Here is a 21,789-nt window from a genome sequence, read left to right on the forward strand (position 1 = left end):
TGGACAAGAAGGTTTCTAGCTTTGAAATGAACCCAGGTGATGATGTCATAAGGACCAGCCTGGAAGCTGCACGGTAAGATGCATCTCTCCATAAAAACACAGAACACCTCAGTATCTGCAACATCAGGTAAAGACCATGTTAGTGAGAGACTCAGACCTGCATCAGAAACACACTTAGATTTAGTTGTTGAGCAGCGTTTGTTCTGTTACTGAGAAATAAGAATTACAACTAAACAGTGTTAAATTGTGTGTTATTATACTTATCAGCATTTTATCAGAATTTAAATCTCCTCCTTGATCAGATGTTCAGTAAATTTCAGAACATTGAGCTGATAAATCCTCTTTCATCCTCAAATGAATCAAAAACTTCATTTCTGTCCAAAGATGAACAACAGTCATTGAATGTAAATCAAGTTTTCTCAGTTTAAACACCTTTGAGGTCTTCAGTTGTACATCAGTAAAGAGCTGAGGTGAGCTGTTTACTTTGATTTACTTCCTACATACATACAGAGCTGTGAAAAAGTATTTGCCCCCCAACAGAAATCTTACATTTTTGCATATTTCTCACATTTAAATGTTCCAGATCATCAAACTAATGCTTAGATTATTGAATATTATACAGAGATAACCCACAGAACACAAAATGTAGTTTATAATTCTGGTTTATTGAAGTTTTATTGAAAACCTCTGTCACTCCTGTGAATCAGTAATTGCCCCCTGAACCTAATAACTGCTTGGTCTGTTTGGAGCTGCAGTTAAATGTTTGTTCCAGCTGGTGATCATCTTTTCATCACCATGGAGGAAGTCTGGTCCACTCTTCTCTGCAGAATACTTTCAGTTCTGTCACATTAGATGATTTTAGATCATGAACTGATCCTTTAAATTCTCACCACAGGATCTGAATTAGATTCAAGTCCAGACTTTGACTCAAATCCTTGATTCAGTTCTTTTTGATCAAGTGTTTATTATTTATATGTCTTATTATTCTCAACATGGAACATTGTGCTCCAAAAATACATGAAAAAAAAAAACAATTTTCCATCTTTATTTGACAAAAAGATCCACTCTCTGACATCCAGAGTCTCTGTAGTGGCTGTTCTCTCTCTCTCTACATCTCCCTTCTTTATTTTACCAGCTAGGATCAGTTGACCACTAATTCTCATTTACAATGATTCCATTATTATTTTTCCTGATAACCACATCAGTGTGTAAACCCCATCCTAACACCTGTAGCTTTAATTCAGTCTGATAATAAAGCACCTCAACCTTTTTCTCCTGATCTCTTTCTACAGTTAATGAGACCAACAGAGCTCAACTTGTCAAACACAATAAAGCCATGGATGGAAAATAAAGAGAAACTAGAATCTATGAAAAGAAGACAAAGTTTTCACTCACCTCCTCTGGAAACAGTCACAATCCACAGAAACAGGAGAAACACACAATCCTTCATCCTGATTATTTTATGCTTCAGAGCAGATCTGGAGGAAAAGACTGAACTTTAGAGTCCTGATATGAAGGAGAGACGATCAGAGGACCAGAAACCTCACAGACCTGAAGTAAATCAAAGCGCCATCGCCTGTGTCTGTTCGCTGGGAGACAATGTGGTGCTGAAGTACACTGTGTCACCGCCAACAGCGCCAACCGCTTTCCCACCTCCGCTGTCCACCTCCGCTGTTGGCGGTGGATCTCTGACAGATCCACCGCCAACAGCAGACCACATTTACATAATGTGGTCTGTTGTGGCCAATAGCAGGTTCAGGGGTGGATCTCTGTCAGAGATCCACCTCCGCTGTTGGCGGAGACACAGTGTACTTCAGCACCACGTTGTCTCCCAGCGAACAGACACAGGTGAAACGAAAAACTCTGAGTTTCCCTCATTTCAGGGTTAACAAACTCAGAGTTTTCACTAAACCTGCTTCGTGAAATAGGCCCCTGGAGAAAGAAGAAGAAAAATAATGGAAAAATAAATATATATAAACAGATATTTACACATCTAGCAAAGAACATATATATGCAGTCGTGTAAAATGACCATTTATAGAGTTAGAATATCGTGAACAAATCAGAGAACACTGTTGTTTTGGGTTGAGGTGTTTATGAACAGAATAAACTGTAAACTCATGTTGAGGAAGTGAATCTAATGGAAAATCCCCAGAAGCAGCAGGAGGAGGAGAATGATCACCATAGAGGCGTTTCCTCTCAGAGAAACTCCACCTCTGAGGATCTAAATGTAAACACAGAGAGAAAACACTGAGTGAAAGGAAATACAACAGCTGGTATGATGATTTATTGTTGGTGATGTTGGTGTGACTTTAGTGATGAAATCTGCTCAGATGTTGATGAAGGATTTGATCAGACTGTGAATAAAGTGAACATGAGGAGGAAGTCCACCAGAGAACTCCACTAGTTTAGCTTCATTTCATGGACTTTCTGCTGGGAGGAGACATGAGGAGGACTTAGTTTCTGTCAGCTTTGACACTTAGTGAGACTCTCTGACAGACTGATGATACAGAAGCAGTTGGAATGAATGTTTCAGCTTTAAATACTACTGAGAATATGAATGATTTATTCAAGAAATATTCCTCACAGCAGACAACTTAATGTCCAAATACTTAAAATTCCAAATGTTTACACCCAAGTAGTACTTTCTCAGTACCAGGTTGTGGTTTTAAGTATTTATTCCAAATACTACTTCCTGTGATTTAACTTGGTACTAAAAGCTGCATTTGGACAAACTTTGTACTTTAGATTCTTCTGTCATCATCATAAAATAATAATAGAATGATGAGTTGTGGCCTTTCCAGTCTCTGGATCTCCATCTGGTGTTTATAAATCTTTAGTCCAGTTCTGCTCTGAAACGTGACATAAATCAGGATCAGGATCAACTTCTCCATGTTTCTGTAGATTTTAGTTTCCACAGGAGGTGAGTGAAAACTGATACCAGGATTCTAAAAACTTCGGTTTAAATGTTCCCTTCACTGTGTTTCATGTTATCCTGATCCAGCATTTTATTCTGTTTTTATTTCATAAATCTCTCCTTCACTAAACCAGAACGTCTTGATCAAAATGTGATCACATCAGTTTAAACGTCAGAAAGTGAGGAGCTCACAGAGCAGCTCAGTGCTGCAGTGAATCCTTGATTTACTGTTTGTTGGAGTCTTTACTTTTAGTTGATTAAATATGTGCAGCATCAGACAGCAGCAGATGAACATGAGACACAACTGATCATGTTTACAACAACAGGAACTTCATCAGTTCTTCATAAATATTTATCCTCTGAACAGAAAAACCTTCTGAACTTTTCTTCACCTCATACAGGTGAGCTGGAACAGATTTAATGATTGAATTATTCTGTCTTCATTTGCTGTGATATTTGGAAGGAAATCTAAAAGAAGAAGTCAGTTTTGTTTGTGGGTCAAATATTTGTGTTGAAGAGTCAGATTTATTTCTCAGAACATCATTTATTTACTGATAAACAAACAGAATGGATTAAATTAAATGATGTTTCCTCGTTAGAGTCTCAGTTTAAACAGTTGAACTCTGAGTTGGTCTAAAACTGTGGAGCAGAAACTCTGATTCTCTGTTGGTCCTCGTCTTCTACAAATACAGCAGGAGGGAACAACAAAATACTGCAATAAAATATTACTAAAGAATAGTCCACCAGTTAAACATTTACTGCTTTCTGATTTTATCGTCTCTTTACAGCTTCAACTTCCAGAGATATTTATGGATCGAACTTCTTGGAGTTCATGAATCAAAAACTGGAGATTTAGTTGTAATTAATATTTCTCAGTAACAGAACAAACGCTGCTCAACAACTAAATCTAAGTGTGTTTCTGATGCAGGTCTGAGTCTCTCACTAACATGGTCTTTACCTGATGTTGCAGATACTGAGGTGTCCTGTGTTTTTATGGAGAGATGCATCTTACCGTGCAGCTTCCAGGCCGGTCCTCGAGTCGTCATCTACTGGGCTCATATGAAAAGACTTCATGTCCACTCGTACTACAACAACCAAGACCAGCTTGGATATCAGGACCAGATCTACAGAAACAGGACGTCACTGTTCAAGGACCAGATCTCCAGAGGAAACGCCTCACTGCAGCTGACAGGAGTGAAGGTTCAGGATGAAGGAAGATACCAATGTTACACCAGCACCAACAATGGAACCAAGGATTCAGTTATTAACCTAAAAATTGATGGTATGAGATGCACATAGTAATCCAGGAAAACAATTAGTTTCTTAGTTATTTATGTGCAACGTATTTCTAAGAGAAAAATTATCAAATATATTGTTGAATGAACATCAAAGATCTTTTTTTCTCCTCTTTTCCAGCTCCAGTCCATGAAGTGAACATCCAGCAGGTAGAAAACAGGATGAGCTGCAGCTCAGAGGGGATCTACCCTCAACCTGAGCTCACCTGGTCCACCACACCTCCATCCAACATCAACCTCCACAACACAACCACAGTCCAGCAGAATGAAGAGCAGCTTTACAGCATCAGTAGTTCTCTGATCCTCTCACACAGTCACACTGATCTGGTCTACAGCTGCACCGTCACAACTCCAACAAACAACATGACGGCCTCTCTGTCTAGAACAAGTAAGTGGACTTATGTTCAGAGCAGGAGGGAATGTACACCTGTCAACTCAGTAATGCTGAGGAGACGCTGATAAGTGACACCTCTGTGAAGATAAGTGGAGGTAAAACAGCAAAAGTTCCTCTGATTATCTGGAAGATGTGTTTGACCTGCAGACATCAAAGATCACAAAACTCCATCATGGAGCTTCCAGAGACAGAAAATTAACTGTTTTTTTTTTTTTATTTCAGGGAAATCAGTCAATGGAGGAGGATTCATAGGTTTAGTGATTGGAGCTGTTCTGGTTTCAGCAGCAGTCGGTCTGTTTCTGTTCTATAAAAAGAAAAAAGGTAAGAAGATGTTCTTCCTTCAATTTGGAATTTATTTCTTTTACATTGTTTGTGTTGATGATGTTTTCTGAACATTTCTCAGGTCAACAAGAAAACAGCAAAAGAAGATCAAGCAGTGATAAAACCACATACAGTAAGTAAATGTTCTTTGTTAAACTTGTGTGCTGCTCTGTGTGAACTACAGTAAATGAGGGAACATGTTAAAGGAGAAAACTGTTGTCATCAAGTTAGTTTTCTGGGATGTTTCAGGAACATTTCCACCACTTATTTTCATCAACATGCTTTGTTGTATCAGCTAAGATGATGATCTCAGTCAGAGTTCAACAACATCCATGAAATGAAAACATTAAAGTCACTGAAATGAAGAGAAAACAGAAAATCACATGAAGGAGTCATGGTTGATGAGAAGGTTTATTTGTATTTAAGAGGATTAAACAATGGCCTGTTGCTATTTGATGTGTTTTTTGGCTGATTTTTTTTAAATTTTATTTGCAGATCCATTAAACTTGAAGATATAAATGCAGGAACAGACTGGAGGTAAAGTCCTTGATGAGGTTTTACAGAGAGACTGAAGAGGAGCTTTAAAAATGTGTTTTGGAGACAAACTCATTGTTCTTCTTCAGCTGCTAGTTTAGATTTACAAACACTTTATGCTTTGACGCTGTTACAAATGAACTTTATTAATTCCGTTGTTTATTTTTTGTTTGTTTAATTTCAGTTTATTTCATCTCAAATCATCAGAGGCTTCTTCTCGACAATCTCTGGTTTAGTTTTTTTATTATAAACTCTGAATATTTAAAAATTTGTCTTTTGAAATTTTAGATTGATTAAAAAAAAGACTGTCAACTCATTATGAGCAGGATTTTTTTTAACACATTCAAGTTTTATATAAAATCTAAAGAAGTCATGAAGTGATATTTTCTGACCCACATGGAGCTGCACGTCACAATAATAGAAAACCGATTAAATACTTTATCATGGTGACAAAAAGGAAAAGAAAGTTATTTTCTTTTAACTTATTATGATTATTCTACATTATATTATTAACACTATATTGATTGAGCAGCTTTGACAAATTTCACCATAAAAACAAATTGTTAGCAGACAGTCTGATCCACGGAGAAGAGTTCTGGAGTTTAACAATTATTATAATTCTGATATATAGCTTCACAAATATGAGAAACATCCATATTTCTTCATCACAGAACATCAAATATAGTCAAACAGAAATTGCTGTTGATTTGAGATGAAATGATCCTGGTAATATTTGTAAAACGGATTATTTCAACCATCATTTTATTTACATTCTGCTGTTTTCTCTGTGATAATTAATTCACTGTACAACCCATGTAATGTGGATCTTTAACAGCAGTGGACTGATAGGAGCTTTGAAAAACTGTGTTGTATTTCAGTTTCTTATTCTACAGTTTTTTCCTGCACTGCACATGTATTTTACAGCTTTATTTGGTTTGTGTCTGTTCATGTTCAATTCAGTTTTATTTATATAGCGTCAATTACAGTCAAATCGTCTCAAGACGCTTTACAGAACCCATATGCCTGACCCCCAGAGCAGCCCAAAGGCGACAGTGGCAAGGAAAACACCCTTTTAACAGGGAAGAAACCTCGAGCAGAACCCGGCTCTATATAGGGGGGACCCATCTGCCTGCTGGCCGGGCGGGTTGAGAGGGACAGAAGAGGGCAAGGGGGAGGGATGGGAGAAGAGGGAGGGGTGGGAAAGCAAGGAAAACACAACACAGATTTGGATACATGCATGACAGGATATGTGACACAGACAAAGTATAAGCTAACATTGAAAACTGACTCATAGTTTACTCTGATGATGTACGGCTCTGACATTAAACATACTCCATATATAGCTAGCAGTAAAATTCAAACAGTATGTAAGTTAGCATAACAAGTATAGTGAAGTATAGTTTATCTGCCTGTAATGATGCAGCTCTCAGAGGACATGCAGGACAAACGTCTTTCTCAGTATTTAAAACATTTGTGCCTTGGTAAAAATGACCACTATTGTGAGAAAAACAAGCAGCTTGACATCTGACTGACTGTTGCACAGCTGTTAGTCATTTAATGCTGCTTTTACTGAAACGTGGACATCAGAGTTTCACTGAATGAATGTGAAAAACTACTGAGCAGATCTGAGCAGATTAGCATTATTTCAATGTTTTATTTTAATAGTTAATTTGTGAATTTCTAACTACTGATGCACTTTTGTCTGCTGTTACTACTCTTGTTTTTTATGATTATTTTGATCATTGTCAGTTTTATAGATGTTTAAGTTTTATTTCAGAGTTTTTCTTTGCTGTAAAATCAGCTTCAGTTGACTTCCTCCACTGACTGGAACAGACTCTTTGTTTTGTATCTTCATTTTTCATAGAACAGATTTCAGACTAGAATTTTAGTGTGATTGGAGCTAAATACAAACATGAGGCTTCAAATACAATCCAGAGTCTGTATTTTCATGGATTATTAGACTATCAGTGTTAATACTGGATTATCAGACTTCATTTCATTTCACAATATTCTGAAATCCTGTTTTATGTCATATTTTCATGCTGATAAAACACAATGATTGTAACAGTCTGTGACCTCTACTGGTTTTATTGTCACTTTATGATTAAAAATAAAAACAATTCTGGAAAAACGACAACAAATGATTTCAGTTTGTGTCCAGCAGAGGACGCTGTAACTCCATCACTCATTTATTCAGTCAAACACTTCACTGTTGACTCTACAAACTTTATCTGATTATGAGGTTTTTTAAGTGTTGATTTAGCTGAAAAAGTTGTGAAAAACGACAACAAAGAGACACAAAATGACCACAAAAATAAACTAAAAAGCCACTCGAACACAACAAATGACCACTAAGAGACACCAAACAACTAAAACCAGACAAATGATCAAAACTAGACACAAAACAAACTTAAGAGACACAAAACAACCACAAAAAGACACAAAATGACGTCTGGATTCTCTCCAATGTCCAAAACAAAGTTGTCCTCAGGGAGACAGTCAAAGATAATCTCATCTAAATATCCTCCACATTATTCCACCTTAAAGGCAGGACTTTAAAGTGCTGCTGGCATTCATCATGTCATTACTCTGATTTACAGTTTCAACGTCTCATCGTGTTCTAACTGGAATTTCAGACACTTTTACACCAAGAAATGATCAAACTTGACTTTAAAATCAGTAACTATAAAGAGAAAAATCCAGTTTACTTTGTGTGTGTCAGTGTTTAAAGTGTGTTTGTGTGTTGTGGAGGAACAGATCTGCTCAGCTGATTTCTATGCAGCAGTAAACTGATCTGATGAAGCTGAGAGTTGATGGAAAACGGAGGTTGGACCCTGAAAACAGATCACAGATGCTCTGTTCACTGTTTTAATGTCACACTTTCTCTGACGTCCTGAACACGCTGAAGGCTGATGGAAACCCTCCAACAGCGCCCCCTGCTGCTGCCCTCTGCTCACATCCAGCAGCTCCTGCAGCTTTAACTTTGCTGTCAAAGCAACAGGACTGAACTCCACTGTTTTTCTCTGTCAGCTTTGGATGTTGGTGAAAAGACAGAAATCCTTCATCTGCTGTCACTTTCTGAAGCTTTTTTTATCCTCTCAGGTGAACTTTGTGTAGAATCTGTGCTTTCAGGATGTGGAGGTGAAGCAGAGGAAGAAGGCCAACAGCAGAAACCCTGAACTCTACATTCAGTCACTTTTCATTTCAGCTCTGTTCTGGGTTGATGCTCATTTTTTCTATTATTTAAACACAACTGAAATTATTTTACAGGTCTGAGGAAAACAAAGGAATCAGTTTTGAAGTATGTTGAGGCAACATTTTCACCAAAACATCAGTGTTCTTCTACATTTATAAACTTATTTTACTGCTACTATGAGGGTTCTATGGAGGATGATCCATTAGTCTGAACAATAAATCAATAAAAGCTTTTTCTGTAACGTGAAAGTTTCAGAGCAGGACTTTAGAGACGTCTGTCTGGACATGAAGGATTTTCAAAACTCTAGATTTATGATCAATTAAATACACTTTCATCTAAATTAATCACATAATTTATAAGCAACAGTAAAAATCTAGATGAATTTCTGTCTAAAAGCTGAACGGACTTTATTTTTAATTGTCAGGAATTTAAATATCAGAGAAAATAAAGCAGAATTCTAACATTTGTTGTCATTTGTTTGGCAGGAAAACAAAGCAAAGATAAACTTGTGTTTGTGTTATTTAATATTCATGTTACAGTTAAAGTCAGAACATCATCAAAACTGTGAGAATAAAGTTGATTTTAAACAGAACTAACAAGTTTCTATTGATGGAAATGATTGGGCCCCAGGACTCAGAGAAGATGCTGCTTTTCAACACGTTCCATTTACTTTCTGTCTCTGCATCTGTCTCTCTGTCTCTCTCTCATTCACCTGCCTGCACTCTGCTGATTCCTGCAGCTGACTCTCATTCAGTCATCAGCTCACCTGTCCACCACCTCACCTGCAGCTATTTAAGCTCTGTTCATTCACTCTCTCCCTGCTGGACCACAGACTGCACATCCTCTCTTGGACTCAGTCCTCCAGTCGGTCCTGTGTCGTCTCTAAATAGTCGTAGCGTCTCTTTGGATTCCACCGCTCCCTGCTCTGTTTCCAGTCTTCACTTTCCCTAACCTTTGTTTCCTGTCTGCTTTTCCATCTCTGCTCTGACTTCACTTCACCTGGTCCTTGGCTTTCTCTAACCTGCCTCCCCTCTCTTCTCTTTGCTGATTTCTCTCCACCAGTTCTACCATTCAGGTCTTCAGACTCTCATCAAACCTCTAAAGATCCAACGGAGAGCTCGTCTTGTCCCAGTGACGACACCACCTCATCAGGTTTGTCTTGTCAAGGTCCAGTATGTCGGATTTATGAGCAGAAAAGGAATGTACCATTCCTAATTCCTGTTATTATAATATTCTAATGTCTTTATTTGTGTCTCATGAGGAGAAAAAAGAGCAGAAGAGAACAGGTTTGGGTGGATCATTAAAGCTAAATATCAAAACTTACAGGAGGGACAATCTGTGTTCTACTGATTCATATTTGACTGAAATTTTTACAGCATAAAATCTGGATATTTATAAAGATATCTGTGGAAGTTGAACTGAATATATCCAGTTCCTTCTCTGTTTCAGTTCAAAGTGGAAAAACAAATCAAAACCAACACAAACAAGTGAACAAGCTCACATTTAAAAGTGAAATTCATCACAGTAAAAGTCAAATTAGTTCACATTTGGCTGTTTTTTCTTCTGGTATCAGAGATGTTTTAACTTCAGATCAAAAATCAAAGGAAAACTTCACGCTTTACTAAAAGACTCGGATTTCAAATCTGAATTTACACCATTTACATTTATTGGTACATTCTCATAAATTAAAAAAGATTTTATTCACATTTACAACAACATACAGCATCCATGCTTTACATAAAATCATCAACCCTTCTGAGTTGTGAGAAGAATGAAAGCAGCACGTTGAATTAATTAAAAATATTTAGTTGTGCAAACAAAAATAAAATAGGTTCTACTAAACATCTAGTTTAATCAACTTATTTTGAGGTTTTAGTGTTGATGAAAATGTGTGACCATAGCTTGTTTTGCTGTGCTTAATGCTGTAGAATCCTTTTTTTTTTTTTTTTTTTTACAGTTCCATATTTGGAAATGTAGAGAATTAAGGGAATGTTGAACTATAATTGGATCTTTTTAAGGCAGACACGTTATGTTTTCAGGAATAATTTCTCACTTAAAATTACAAATAAATTGTTATTATTTGGTCACAGTACTTCTGTTAAGCTGAAGTGCATTGCTGTGAAAAAAAAAAATCTACATTCTCTGTCCATTCTGTACATTCACAAGAGTTTGTCTTTCACTGATGAGCTGAAGAAAAACAATGAGTTTGTGTCTAAAACAGTTTTAAAGCTCTTCTTCAGTCTTTCTGGAACAAACTCATCAAACCTTCAAAACATCACAGACACTGTTTAGTCCTTCAGTCACTGCTGCAGAAGTTCATTTTTCTTGAACCATTTCTTGTTTCCATTTCCAGAGTGACCAGACTGGAGTTCAGGTTCAACATTTCCTTCATTTGAAGAACGTCCTCCATCTTTATCTTCAGGCTTCATACATCTGAACAGAGGAAAAACAGAAACACACATGAAGATAAAAACCAACACAGTTCCTTCTTTATCCTTCCTGAGTATAAAGTGTAAAATAAACCTCATCAATCCTGATTCCTTCATGTGATTTTCTGTTTTCTCTTCATTTCAGTGACTTTAATGTTTTCATTTCATGGATGTTGTTGAACTCTGACTGAGATCATCATCTTAGCTGATACAACAAAGCATGTTGATGAAAATAAGTGGTGGAAATGTTCCTGAAACATCCCAGAAAACTAACTTGATGACAACAGTTTTCTCCTTTAACATGTTCCCTCATTTACTGTAGTTCACACAGAGCAGCACACAAGTTTAAGAATGAACATTTACTGACCTGGTTTCATCACTATTTGATCTTCTTGTGGTGTTTTCTTGTTGACCTGAAAAATATTCAGAGTTCAGAAAACATCATGAACACACACACACACACACACACACAACAAAGAAATAATAAAACAAGAAATAAATTCCAAAGTGAAGGAAGAACATGTTCTTACGTCGTTTCATTTTATAATACAGTAGAGGGCCGACTCCTGCTGCGACCACTGCTGCTGCTGCTGTTATTAGAGCCCAAGTAGTTTTATCCATCATCTGCTTGACTCCTTCAACAATGATTAAATTGCATGAAACATAAAAGATTCAGTTAATTTTCTGTCTCTGGAAGCTCCATGATGGAGTTTTGTGATCTTTGATGTCTGCAGGTCAAACACATCTTCCAGATAATCAGAGGAACTTTTGCTGTTTTACCTCCACTTATCTTCACAGAGGTGTCACTTATCAGCGTCTCCTCAGCATTACTGAGTTGACAGGTGTACATTCCCTCCTGCTCTGAAGATAAGTCCTGCAGTGTGATGTCTCCTGACTCTGACACATCCTTCACCTGCTGCCTCCACTCCTCTGAGACTGTGGAGCTGCCATCAGTCCTGCTCTGCTTCACCATCATCTGACTGTGGTTGAATCTCCAAAGCAGGTGAGAGAAGGAAAAGTTGGAGGCAGCGCAGGTGATGATTGTTTCACTTGTTGATCCATTGATAGGAGCTGAAATGATGGAAGAGAAAAAGACAAGAATGAAGCAAGTCAATAATGTGTGAGTGGATTGTTGAGATGAGATGTTTTCCTCACTGAGTTTCCTCCAAGCAGCTCTCCTCCTGTTTGTTGGAGTTGTGACTGTGCAGCTGTAGACCAGATCAGTATGACTGTGTGAGAGGATCAGAGAACTACTGATGCTGTAAAGCTGCTCTTCATTCTGCTGGACTGTGGTTGTGTTGTGGAGGTTGATGTTGGATGGAGGTGTGGTGGACCAGGTGAGCTCAGGTTGAGGGTAGATCCCCTCTGAGCTGCAGCTCATCCTGTTTTCTACCTGCTGGATGTTCACCTCATGGACTGGAGCTGGAAAAGAAAGAGAATTTAGATGCACAGACAGAGTTAACATTTTGCATTTTCTACATAGCACTACGACTGATATTACTACTCATCCTACTACTGATACCAAAACTGATACTACTACTCCAGAGCAGTGAGTCAAAGCAACATTCATTATTTCATTCATTCAGTGTATTTTTCTGCTTCCACCTACAGGACAAACCGAAGAACTGCAGCTTCACACAGTCCTACTGATACTGAAAGCACTGAACATGAAGGAAACACTAAATATTTGATGGTTTTCTGTATTTTTCTCATACTGTAAACTTTTAGGTTGATAAAAGTTGAGTCTTTGCGTTTCTTGATGGTTCTGATGAAACACTCGTATCTTCCTTCATCCTGAACCTTCACTCCTGTCAGCTGCAGTGAGGCGTTTCCTCTGGAGATCTGGTCCTTGAACAGTGACGTCCTGTTTCTGTAGATCTGGTGCTGATATTCAAGATGGTCTTGTTTGTCGCTGTAGAAGTGCACATTAAGTCCTTTCATCTGAATCCAGTGGATGACGACTTGAGGACCGGCCTGGAAGCTGCACGGTAAGATGCATCTCTCCATAAAAACACAGGACACCTCAGTATCTGCAACATCAGGTAAAGACCATGTTAGTGAGAGACTCAGACCTGCATCAGAAACACACTTAGATTTAGTTGATGAGCAGCGTTTGTTCTGTTGCTGAGAAATAAGAATTACAGCTAAACAGTGTTAATTTATGTTATTGTTATCTTTTATTCTGTTCAGCATTTTATCAGAATTTAAATCTCCTCCTTGATCAGATATTCAGTAAATTTAACAACATTGTGCTGATAAATCCTCTTTCATCCTTGGATGGATCAAAAACTTCATTTCTGTCCACCATGAACACCAGTCATAGTATGAGTGTTGGATGTTAATAAAATTTTATTTGTTAGAAACAGTTCTGATGTCTTCAGCTGTAAAACTCAGTTATCTTTAACTCACTGAAGTGTGAAAAGCAAAGTATGTTTTATCTCATCAGTACTGCACACCTTCATGTGGGAAACACGTCACTGTTTGCTGTAATCTGTGGAACAGCAGAATTGTGGTTAGCGCTTTCGCCTTACAGCAAGAAGATCCCTGGTTTGAGTCCTGACCTGAGCCTGGGATCTTTCTGCATGGAGTTTGCATGTTCTCCCTGTGCATGTGTGGGTTTTCTCCGGGTACTCCGACTTCCTCCCACAGTCCAAAAACATGCTGAGGTTAATTGGTTACTCTAAATTGTCCGTAGGTGTGAATGTGAGTGTGATTGTGTGTCTGTATATGTAGCCCTGTGACAGACTGGTGACCTGTCCAGGGTGTCCCCTGCCTTCACCAGAGTCAGCTGGGATAGACTCCAGCACCCCCCATGACCCTAATGAGGATAAAGCGGTGTGTAGAGAATGGATGGATGTTAGTTTCTATTTTGTATATTGCTCAACCACAGTCTCCTGTTGTTCTCTCTTCGCATGGTGAGGCAGGAAGTCAGTTTCTCTACAGTTCTTCAGACCAACTCAGAGCTCAACTGTTTAAAACTGAGACTATAACAAGGAAACATCAGTTAATTTAATCTATTCTGTTTATCAGCAGTAAATAAATGGATTCCTGAGGACCAAATCTGATCCTTCAATACAAATACCTGACCCACAAAGAAATGTCATTTTTAACAAATACTTACCAGCAAATACACTAATAAATGATCCAGAATAATTTAATATACTCTGTCACAGCTCAGCCTTTTTAAAGCCACATTACAGATTCCAGGTTTGACATTTGAACTTCTGTGACAACGACAACAGTTTGAGAGTTTTTGTTTTTAGAGAAGTTTTGTGAAATAAGAGACACAAGAGACATTAACTGTAAAACACAATAAAGTGATGTATCGAAAATAACATTAAAAAAACTTCTGAAGTGAAAAGAAAGTTTTCACTCACCTCCTCTGGAAACAGTCAGAATCCACAGAAACAGGAGAAACACAGAAACCTTCATCCTGATTATTTCATGTTTCAGAGCAGATCTGGAGGAAAAGACTGAACTTTAGAGTCCTGCTGTCAAAATTTCCCCAGAAGGTTTCCAGTTACAAAGTGAGAATTCAAACAGAGAAACTTCGCAGGGACTGAACCTCATTTACATGTGGAGCAGGTCCAACATGATCTACAGCTTCTAAAAACGACTGAAAAACCTTAAAATTAAACATTATTGAAATCAAGCGAAGACAGACTGAGGAGTTTATTTCTCTTCAGAAACACACTTTGTTGTTTCCGTTATGACAGAGTTGGTTTGTTCGTATCACAAAAACACCGAAGCACCAATCAGCTGCAGTCAAACATCTGTCATCTGCTGGTTTCCTGTTGTGCATTTTCACCACAACTAGACAGACTGAACAATCTGGTTTTCTGAGCTCATATGAGGATTTCTGTTTTTGAAGATAGTTTCATTAGTAATCCACCCTCTAAATGTAACATGAGATCAAGTCTGACCACATGGAAACCTCAGAATTCAACATCAGAGGTCTGAGTTCTGCACTAAGAAGCAGGTTCAACATATCCAGGAGATCTTTTCATGAAAGAACCCAACAGCTGCAGTCAGAATAAACAGTCTGATGAAGCTGGTTGTCAACTCAGGGACTTTAATGGAGTTTCAGCCTGATGTGAGCTTGTTCACATTAAAGAGACTGAGTAGCAGATGATCAACCACAGTAAACTATAATATCAAAGAAATAAGAGGATTTTAAAGACATTATACAGAAAGAAACAAAGAAGAGAAAATCTGGTAAATATCTGACCTCTCCAAGTTCATGACAGGAATAAAAGCTTCTACCTCCATCCTGGACTCCATCTCCTCTGAGTTTGTTCAGACCTTCTTTCCTGCTCTATCCAGACTCCTCACCATAACTCCAAACCATCTACTGGCTTCATCCTACTTTGTTTTAAACTTGCTGCCGTCACTTCCATTCTGAAAACACCTGGACTAAATCCTGACATCCCATCCTTCTCCTGGAAACAGTCGTCAACATTAGCATCGCTGGTTCCAGTCCGTCCTCTCTGACAGACTCCAGTTCATCAACAAATCCTCCACTGCTGGACTCTTCCACGGTGTTCTCCAAGGTTCTGTTGTGGGCCTCCTCCTCTTCATCCTCTACATGCTTCCTCTGACCACTTCATCCACCATCATGGACTCCACTTTGACTGATGACTTCCAGCTCTACATCTCCACCACAACAATGACTGCTGTCACCCATTCAACCCACCAACTGCATCACAGAAACAAAGCCAACAAAGTTCCTCAAACTAAACTGTGATGAATCAGAAACCATCATAATCTGTCAGGGTTTTAGAGAGAAGCCAGACGTTAGTGAGGATAAGGAGACCAGCGACTGAGTAAAGACTGTGATTCCAAAATTTAAAGTTACATCAGAGCACATAGAAATCAAACTAACAACTAAACAACCAGAGACTAACAAACTAAACTCAGGACGAGGTGAACTCGAGAAGCTGGAACACAGAAACTCACAGTTGGCAGGTGAAAAACACTGATCTTTATCCGTTTCAGTTCATCTGTCTTTACAGGTGACAGGCAGGTCAGGTCCCAGAAACATTTATGAATCGTAACCTGACAAATCAAAAGAAGTCTCCTGATGTGAAGCTCTGAGGTCTCATGTTACAGCAGATAATGAATCAGGTTTATTAAAAAGTAGACTCCACCTCCTCTGAAGATGTTCCTCCTCCTCAGCAGCTTTGAATTTCCTAATTCTTCCACTTCTGTCCTCACATGCTGCTGTAAAGTTCACTGCCTTCTGAACACCTTGATGTCAGGAAGAACTTCAGTCTTCACCGTCCAGATCTGCTCTGCAACATGAAAATATGCAGAAATATGATCAGGTTGAAGGTTTCTGTGTTTCTGCTGATGTTTCTGATGTTTCTGACTGGTTGCAGAGGAGGTGAGTAAAAACTGACTATAAGAAAAACTTTGCTGAGTTTAAATAATTAATCCACAGGAGATCATTTGTTTCATGCTGACTGTAAACAAACGAATGGATGAAATGAACTGATGTTTCTTTGTTCCAGTCTCGGTTTTAAACAGTTCAGCTCTGAGTTTGTCTCATTAACAGTTTGTGTTCATGTCTCAACTGGTAGAAAGAGCAGGAGGGAACAGGGTGGCTCCTTCAGATAAAATCAAAACCTACTATTGGCTGGCAGCAGGAGAAGACAGGTATGAACTTGTTTCTCAAAGAATATGGGAGTAATTCCTGGTAGAGAAACTGCGTTGATAAATTTCCAGGTTCTGAGACTGAACAGAGCAGTTGAGGACAAACAGAGGTGGAAGAGAAACAACAACAAACAGCAGAAATGAATGTGGGACAGTTTCTCCTCATCAAGAAACAAATAATGACATTAGAATATTATTATAACAGGAATTATGACAGTTTTATTCCATAGATCCCTTAAATCCAACACTCTGGACCCTGACCAGATGAACCTGATTATTTTTAGTATTTTTCCTGCTGTCAACAAATCAAATGGAAAAACCAACATTCAATCAATCAGATAAAAACCCTGATAATCATTATTTAGATACTGGATGTTATTTATCTTTTGTCACGATTCCCCAGTGCCAGTGCTGATTGAGCTGATCAGGAGCAGCTGGGAGGAAAGACAGCTGTGTTCAATGAGCTTTCAATCAGCTCAGCATAAAAGCCTGGCTCTACTCTGCTTCCTTTGCTGGGTCATTGCTACACCTACCCTCTGCACTCTGGACGCTACAACTTGCATGCACGGCATTACATGGACTCTGTTTCTTCTGGATACTCTGCTCACACCGTCTTCCTCCCTCTCATCGGAACTCCTCACTCCACGTTGCACCCTTCCTCTGTTGGTTCTCAGTCTGCCTTCCTCTGTTCTTGCCATATCCACCATCAGCTCCCTCAGTTCAGCCCTCCACCTCTTCCTCCGCTCCCATGGATAGCTGTGAGTCTTCTCTCCCATTCTTAGTTTAGCTTTGTTTAGATCTAATCGCGGCATCTTGCCGTCGCCCTGAGTTCAGTTTTATTTTCCCCCATTCTGCCTTCCCCGTGCCTCCGTTCTCCTCTCTCCATTCTTAGTTTAGTTTTGTTTAGATTTAATCACGGCACTTGTCCGTCATCCTAAGTTCAGTTTTAGCTAACCCATTCTGTCCTCCCGAGCCCCCTGTGAGTATCTGCTGTTTTATCATGTTTAAATAATAAATCATTATTATTTCACCCGTCTGCCTGTTCGCCTGCTGCTCAACAGTCTGATTCATGTCATCTTTACATTCAAGGAAACTCATTAAATGGTAAAATAAAATACTGAAGTTCAGGAATCAGAAACTGGAGACTGAAAGACCTGAACTCATGAAAACTCATTTTTACAAACTTGTTCATTTATAATCTTATTTTCATTTACTGTTTATTGTTTAATTGTAATTCTTATTTCTCAGTAACAGAACAAATGCTGCTCAACAACTAAATCTAAGTGTGTTTCTGATGCAGGTCTGAGTCTCTCACTAACATGGTCTTTACCTGATGTTGCAGATACTGAGGTGTCCTGTGTTTTTATGGAGAGATGCATCTTACCGTGCAGCTTCCAGGTCGATACTCGAGCCGTCATCCACTGGACTCATTTGACGACAGGACATATTGTTCACTGGTACTACGACAAACAAGACCAGCTTGGACGCCAGCACCAGATCTACAGAAACAGGACGTCACTGTTCAAGGACCAGATTTCCAGAGGAAACGCCTCACTGCAGCTGACAGGAGTGAAGGTTCAGGATGAAGGAAGATACAAGTGTTTTATCAGCACCATCATTACAGATCAAGATTCAATCATTAACCTAAACATTTATGGTATGAGCTGCACATCGTAAGACAGGAAGCCACTGCAATTTTAGTTATTTTTCTGTCTTTCTTAGAAAATCTATCAAATATATTGGTGAATGAACACCAAAGATCCTCTTTTCCAGCTCCAGTCCATGAAGTGAACATCCAGCAGGTAGAAAACAGGATGAGCTGCAGCTCAGAGGGGATCTACCCTCAACCTGAGCTCACCTGGTCCACCACACCTCCATCCAACATCAACCTCCACAACACAACCACAGTCCAGCAGAATGAAGAGCAGCTTTACAGCATCAGTAGTTCTCTGATCCTCTCACACAGTCATACTGATCTGGTCTACAGCTGCACCGTCACAACTCCAACAAACAGGAGGAGAGCTGCTTGGAGGAAACTCAGTGAGGAAAACATCTCATCTCAACAATCCACTCACACATTATTGACTTGCTTCATTCTTGTCTTTTTCTCTTCCATCATTTCAGCTCCTATCAGTGGATCAACAAGTGAAACAATCATCACCTGCGCTGCCTCCAACTTTTCCTTCTCTCACCTGCTTTGGAGATTCAACCACAGTCAGATGATGGTGAAGCAGAGCAGGACTGATGGCAGCTCCACAGTCTCAGAGGAGTGGAGGCAGCAGGTGAAGGATGTGTCAGAGTCAGGAGACATCACACTGCAGGACTTATCTTCAGAGCAGGAGGGAATGTACACCTGTCAACTCAGTAATGCTGAGGAGACGCTGATAAGTGACACCTCTGTGAAGATAAGTGGAGGTAAAACAGCAAAAGTTCCTCTGATTATCTGGAAGATGTGTTTGACCTGCAGACATCAAAGATCACAAAACTCCAAAACTTCCAGAGACAGAAAATTAACTGAATCTTTTATATTTCAGGGAAATCAGTCAATGGAGGAGGAGTCAAGTGGATGAAGGATAAAACTTGGGCTTTAATAGCAGGAGCAGGAATAGGAGTAGTAATAGGAGTCATCCTTCTACTTTTCTATATAAAGAAAAAAAGGTAAGATGTTCTTCTTTCACTTCGGAATGTATATTTTGTTTGTTGTTTGTGTTGATGATGTTTTCTGAATATTTCTCAGGTCAACAAGAAAACAACACAAGAAGAACAGACAGTGATGAAACCAGTAAGTAAATGTTCTTCATTAAACTTGTGTGCTGCTCTGTGTGAACTACAGTAAATGAGGGAACATGTTAAAGGAGAAAACTGTTGTCATCAAGTTAGTTTTCTGGGATGTTTCAGGAACATTTCCACCACTTATTTTCTACAACATGCTTTGTTGTATCAGATCAGATTCAGCTCTTTAGAAGCTGAATTTCACACAGAAGGAGAATATACAAAGAACTCTTTTTGGTTTTTGAGTTTTATTTTTATTAATTTATTTTTTATTTCATTCTATTTGCAGTGGACCTGCAGGAGAAACGTCTTCCTCAGGATTCAAAATATTTGTGTCCTTGAAACAATATGAAGGAAAGAAAAAACACTTATTAAAAAACAAGCAGCTTTCCATCTTACTGACTGCATCATCGCTGTTCATCATCTAATGCTGCTTTTACTGAAACATGAAGATCTCAGGGTCACTGAATGAATAATTAACTGGTGAATTTCTAGCCACTGATGCACTTTTGTCTGCTGTTACTACTATTGTTTTTCTCTTGTTTTTATTATTATTTTGATCATTTTCAGTTTTATAGATGTTTAAGTTTTATTTCAGAGTTTTTCTTTGCTGTAAATCATCTTCAGTTGACTTCCTCCACTGACTGGAACAGACTCTTTGTTTTTTATCTTGATTTTTCATAGAACAGATTTCAAACTAGACTTTCAGTGTGATTGGAGCTAAATACAAACATGAGGCTTCAAATACAATCAGGAGTCTGTATTTTCATGGATTATTAGACTATCAGTGTTAATACTGGATTATCGGACTTTATGTCATATTTTCATGCTGATAAAACACAATGATTGTAACAGTCTGTGACCTCCACTGGTTTTATTGTCACTTTATTATTAAAAATAAAAACATTCTTGGAGAAACGACAATAAATGATTTCAGTTTGTGTCCAGCAGAGGACGCTGTAACTCCATCACTCATTTATTCAGTCAAACACTTCACTGTTGACTCTACAAACTTTATCTGATTATGAGGTTTTTAAGTGTTGATTTAGCTGGAAAAGTTGTGAAAAACGACCACAAAGAGACACAAAATGACCACAAAAATAAACTAAAAAGCCACTAGAACACAACAAATGACCACTAAGAGACACCAAACAACTAAAACCAGACAACAAATGATCAAAACTAGACACAAAACAAACTTAAGAGACACAAAACAACCACAAAAAGACACAAAATGACGTCTGGATTCTCTCCAATGTCCAAAACAAAGTTGTCCTCAGGGAGACAGTCAAAGATAATCTCATCTAAATATCCTCCACATTATTCCACCTTAAAGGCAGGACTTTAAAGTGCTGCTGGCATTCATCATGTCATTACTCTGATTTACAGTTTCAACGTCTCATCGTGTTCTAACTGGAATTTCAGACACTTTTACACCATGAAATGATCAAACCTGACTTTAAAATCAGTAACTAGAAAGAGAAAAATCCAGTTTACTTTGTGTGTGTCAGTGTTTAAAGTGTGTTTGTGTGTTGTGGAGGAACAGATCTGCTCAGCTGATTTCTATGCAGCAGTAAACTGATCTGATGAAGCTGAGAGTTGATGGAAAACGGAGGTTGGACCCTGAACACAGATCACAGATGCTCTGTTCACTGTTTTAATGTCACACTTTCTCTGACGTCCTGAACACGCTGAAGGCTGATGGAAACCCTCCAACAGCGCCCCCTGCTGCTGCCCTCTGCTCACATCCAGCAGCTCCTGCAGCTTTAACTTTGCTGTCAAACCAACAGGACTGAACTCCACTGTTTTTCTCTGTCAGCTTTGGATGTTGGTGAAAAGACAGAAATCCTTCATCTGCTGTCACTTTCTGAAGCTTTTTTTATCCTCTCAGGTGAACTTTGTGTAGAATCTGTGCTTTCAGGATGTGGAGGTGAAGCAGAGGAAGAAGGCCAACAGCAGAAACCCTTGTTCGCCAGTCTAGCCTTTTTCAACCCTTGCCTCAGGTTAAAGTTGGTCCAGCTCTCCGTTTAAAGGGTTAGATTCTATCTGCCTATTAGTATTTCACCTAACAGGTTTCAGCAGAATAAATTAAGCTGGAATCGAGAGACACTCGCCCAGGTTCTAACTGCCTTGCATCCGAATGTCTCACCCCTCTTATCTGATAAATGCTATCCCACCAAGCAGCTCTTCTAAGTAGTAGAATTGATCTATCATTTCACATCCGTTATCGGTCAGCTGCTCTCATATGGACTTGCCTGCACTTGGTGCTATTCCTGGGTT

At 38.8% G+C, this 21,789-nt stretch overlaps 1 protein-coding gene across 1 annotated transcript; it reads left to right on the top strand.

Moving 5' to 3' along the window:
• Positions 1–1,511: 1,511 nt before the first annotated feature.
• LOC127531338 (CD276 antigen-like) lies at positions 1,512–19,888 on the top strand. The gene is made up of 6 exons (XM_051940427.1): positions 1,512–1,808; positions 3,799–4,198; positions 4,333–4,599; positions 4,828–4,926; positions 19,475–19,519; positions 19,799–19,888. The coding sequence occupies exons 1-6, from the start codon at positions 1,512–1,514 to the stop codon at positions 19,849–19,851; spliced, it is 1,161 nt and encodes a 386-aa protein (XP_051796387.1). The 3' UTR covers positions 19,852–19,888.
• The last annotated feature ends 1,901 nt before the right edge of the window (positions 19,889–21,789 follow it).

The sequence above is a fragment of the Acanthochromis polyacanthus genome, chromosome 20 (assembly GCF_021347895.1).
Source record: "Acanthochromis polyacanthus isolate Apoly-LR-REF ecotype Palm Island chromosome 20, KAUST_Apoly_ChrSc, whole genome shotgun sequence".
NCBI lineage: Eukaryota > Metazoa > Chordata > Actinopteri > Pomacentridae > Acanthochromis > Acanthochromis polyacanthus.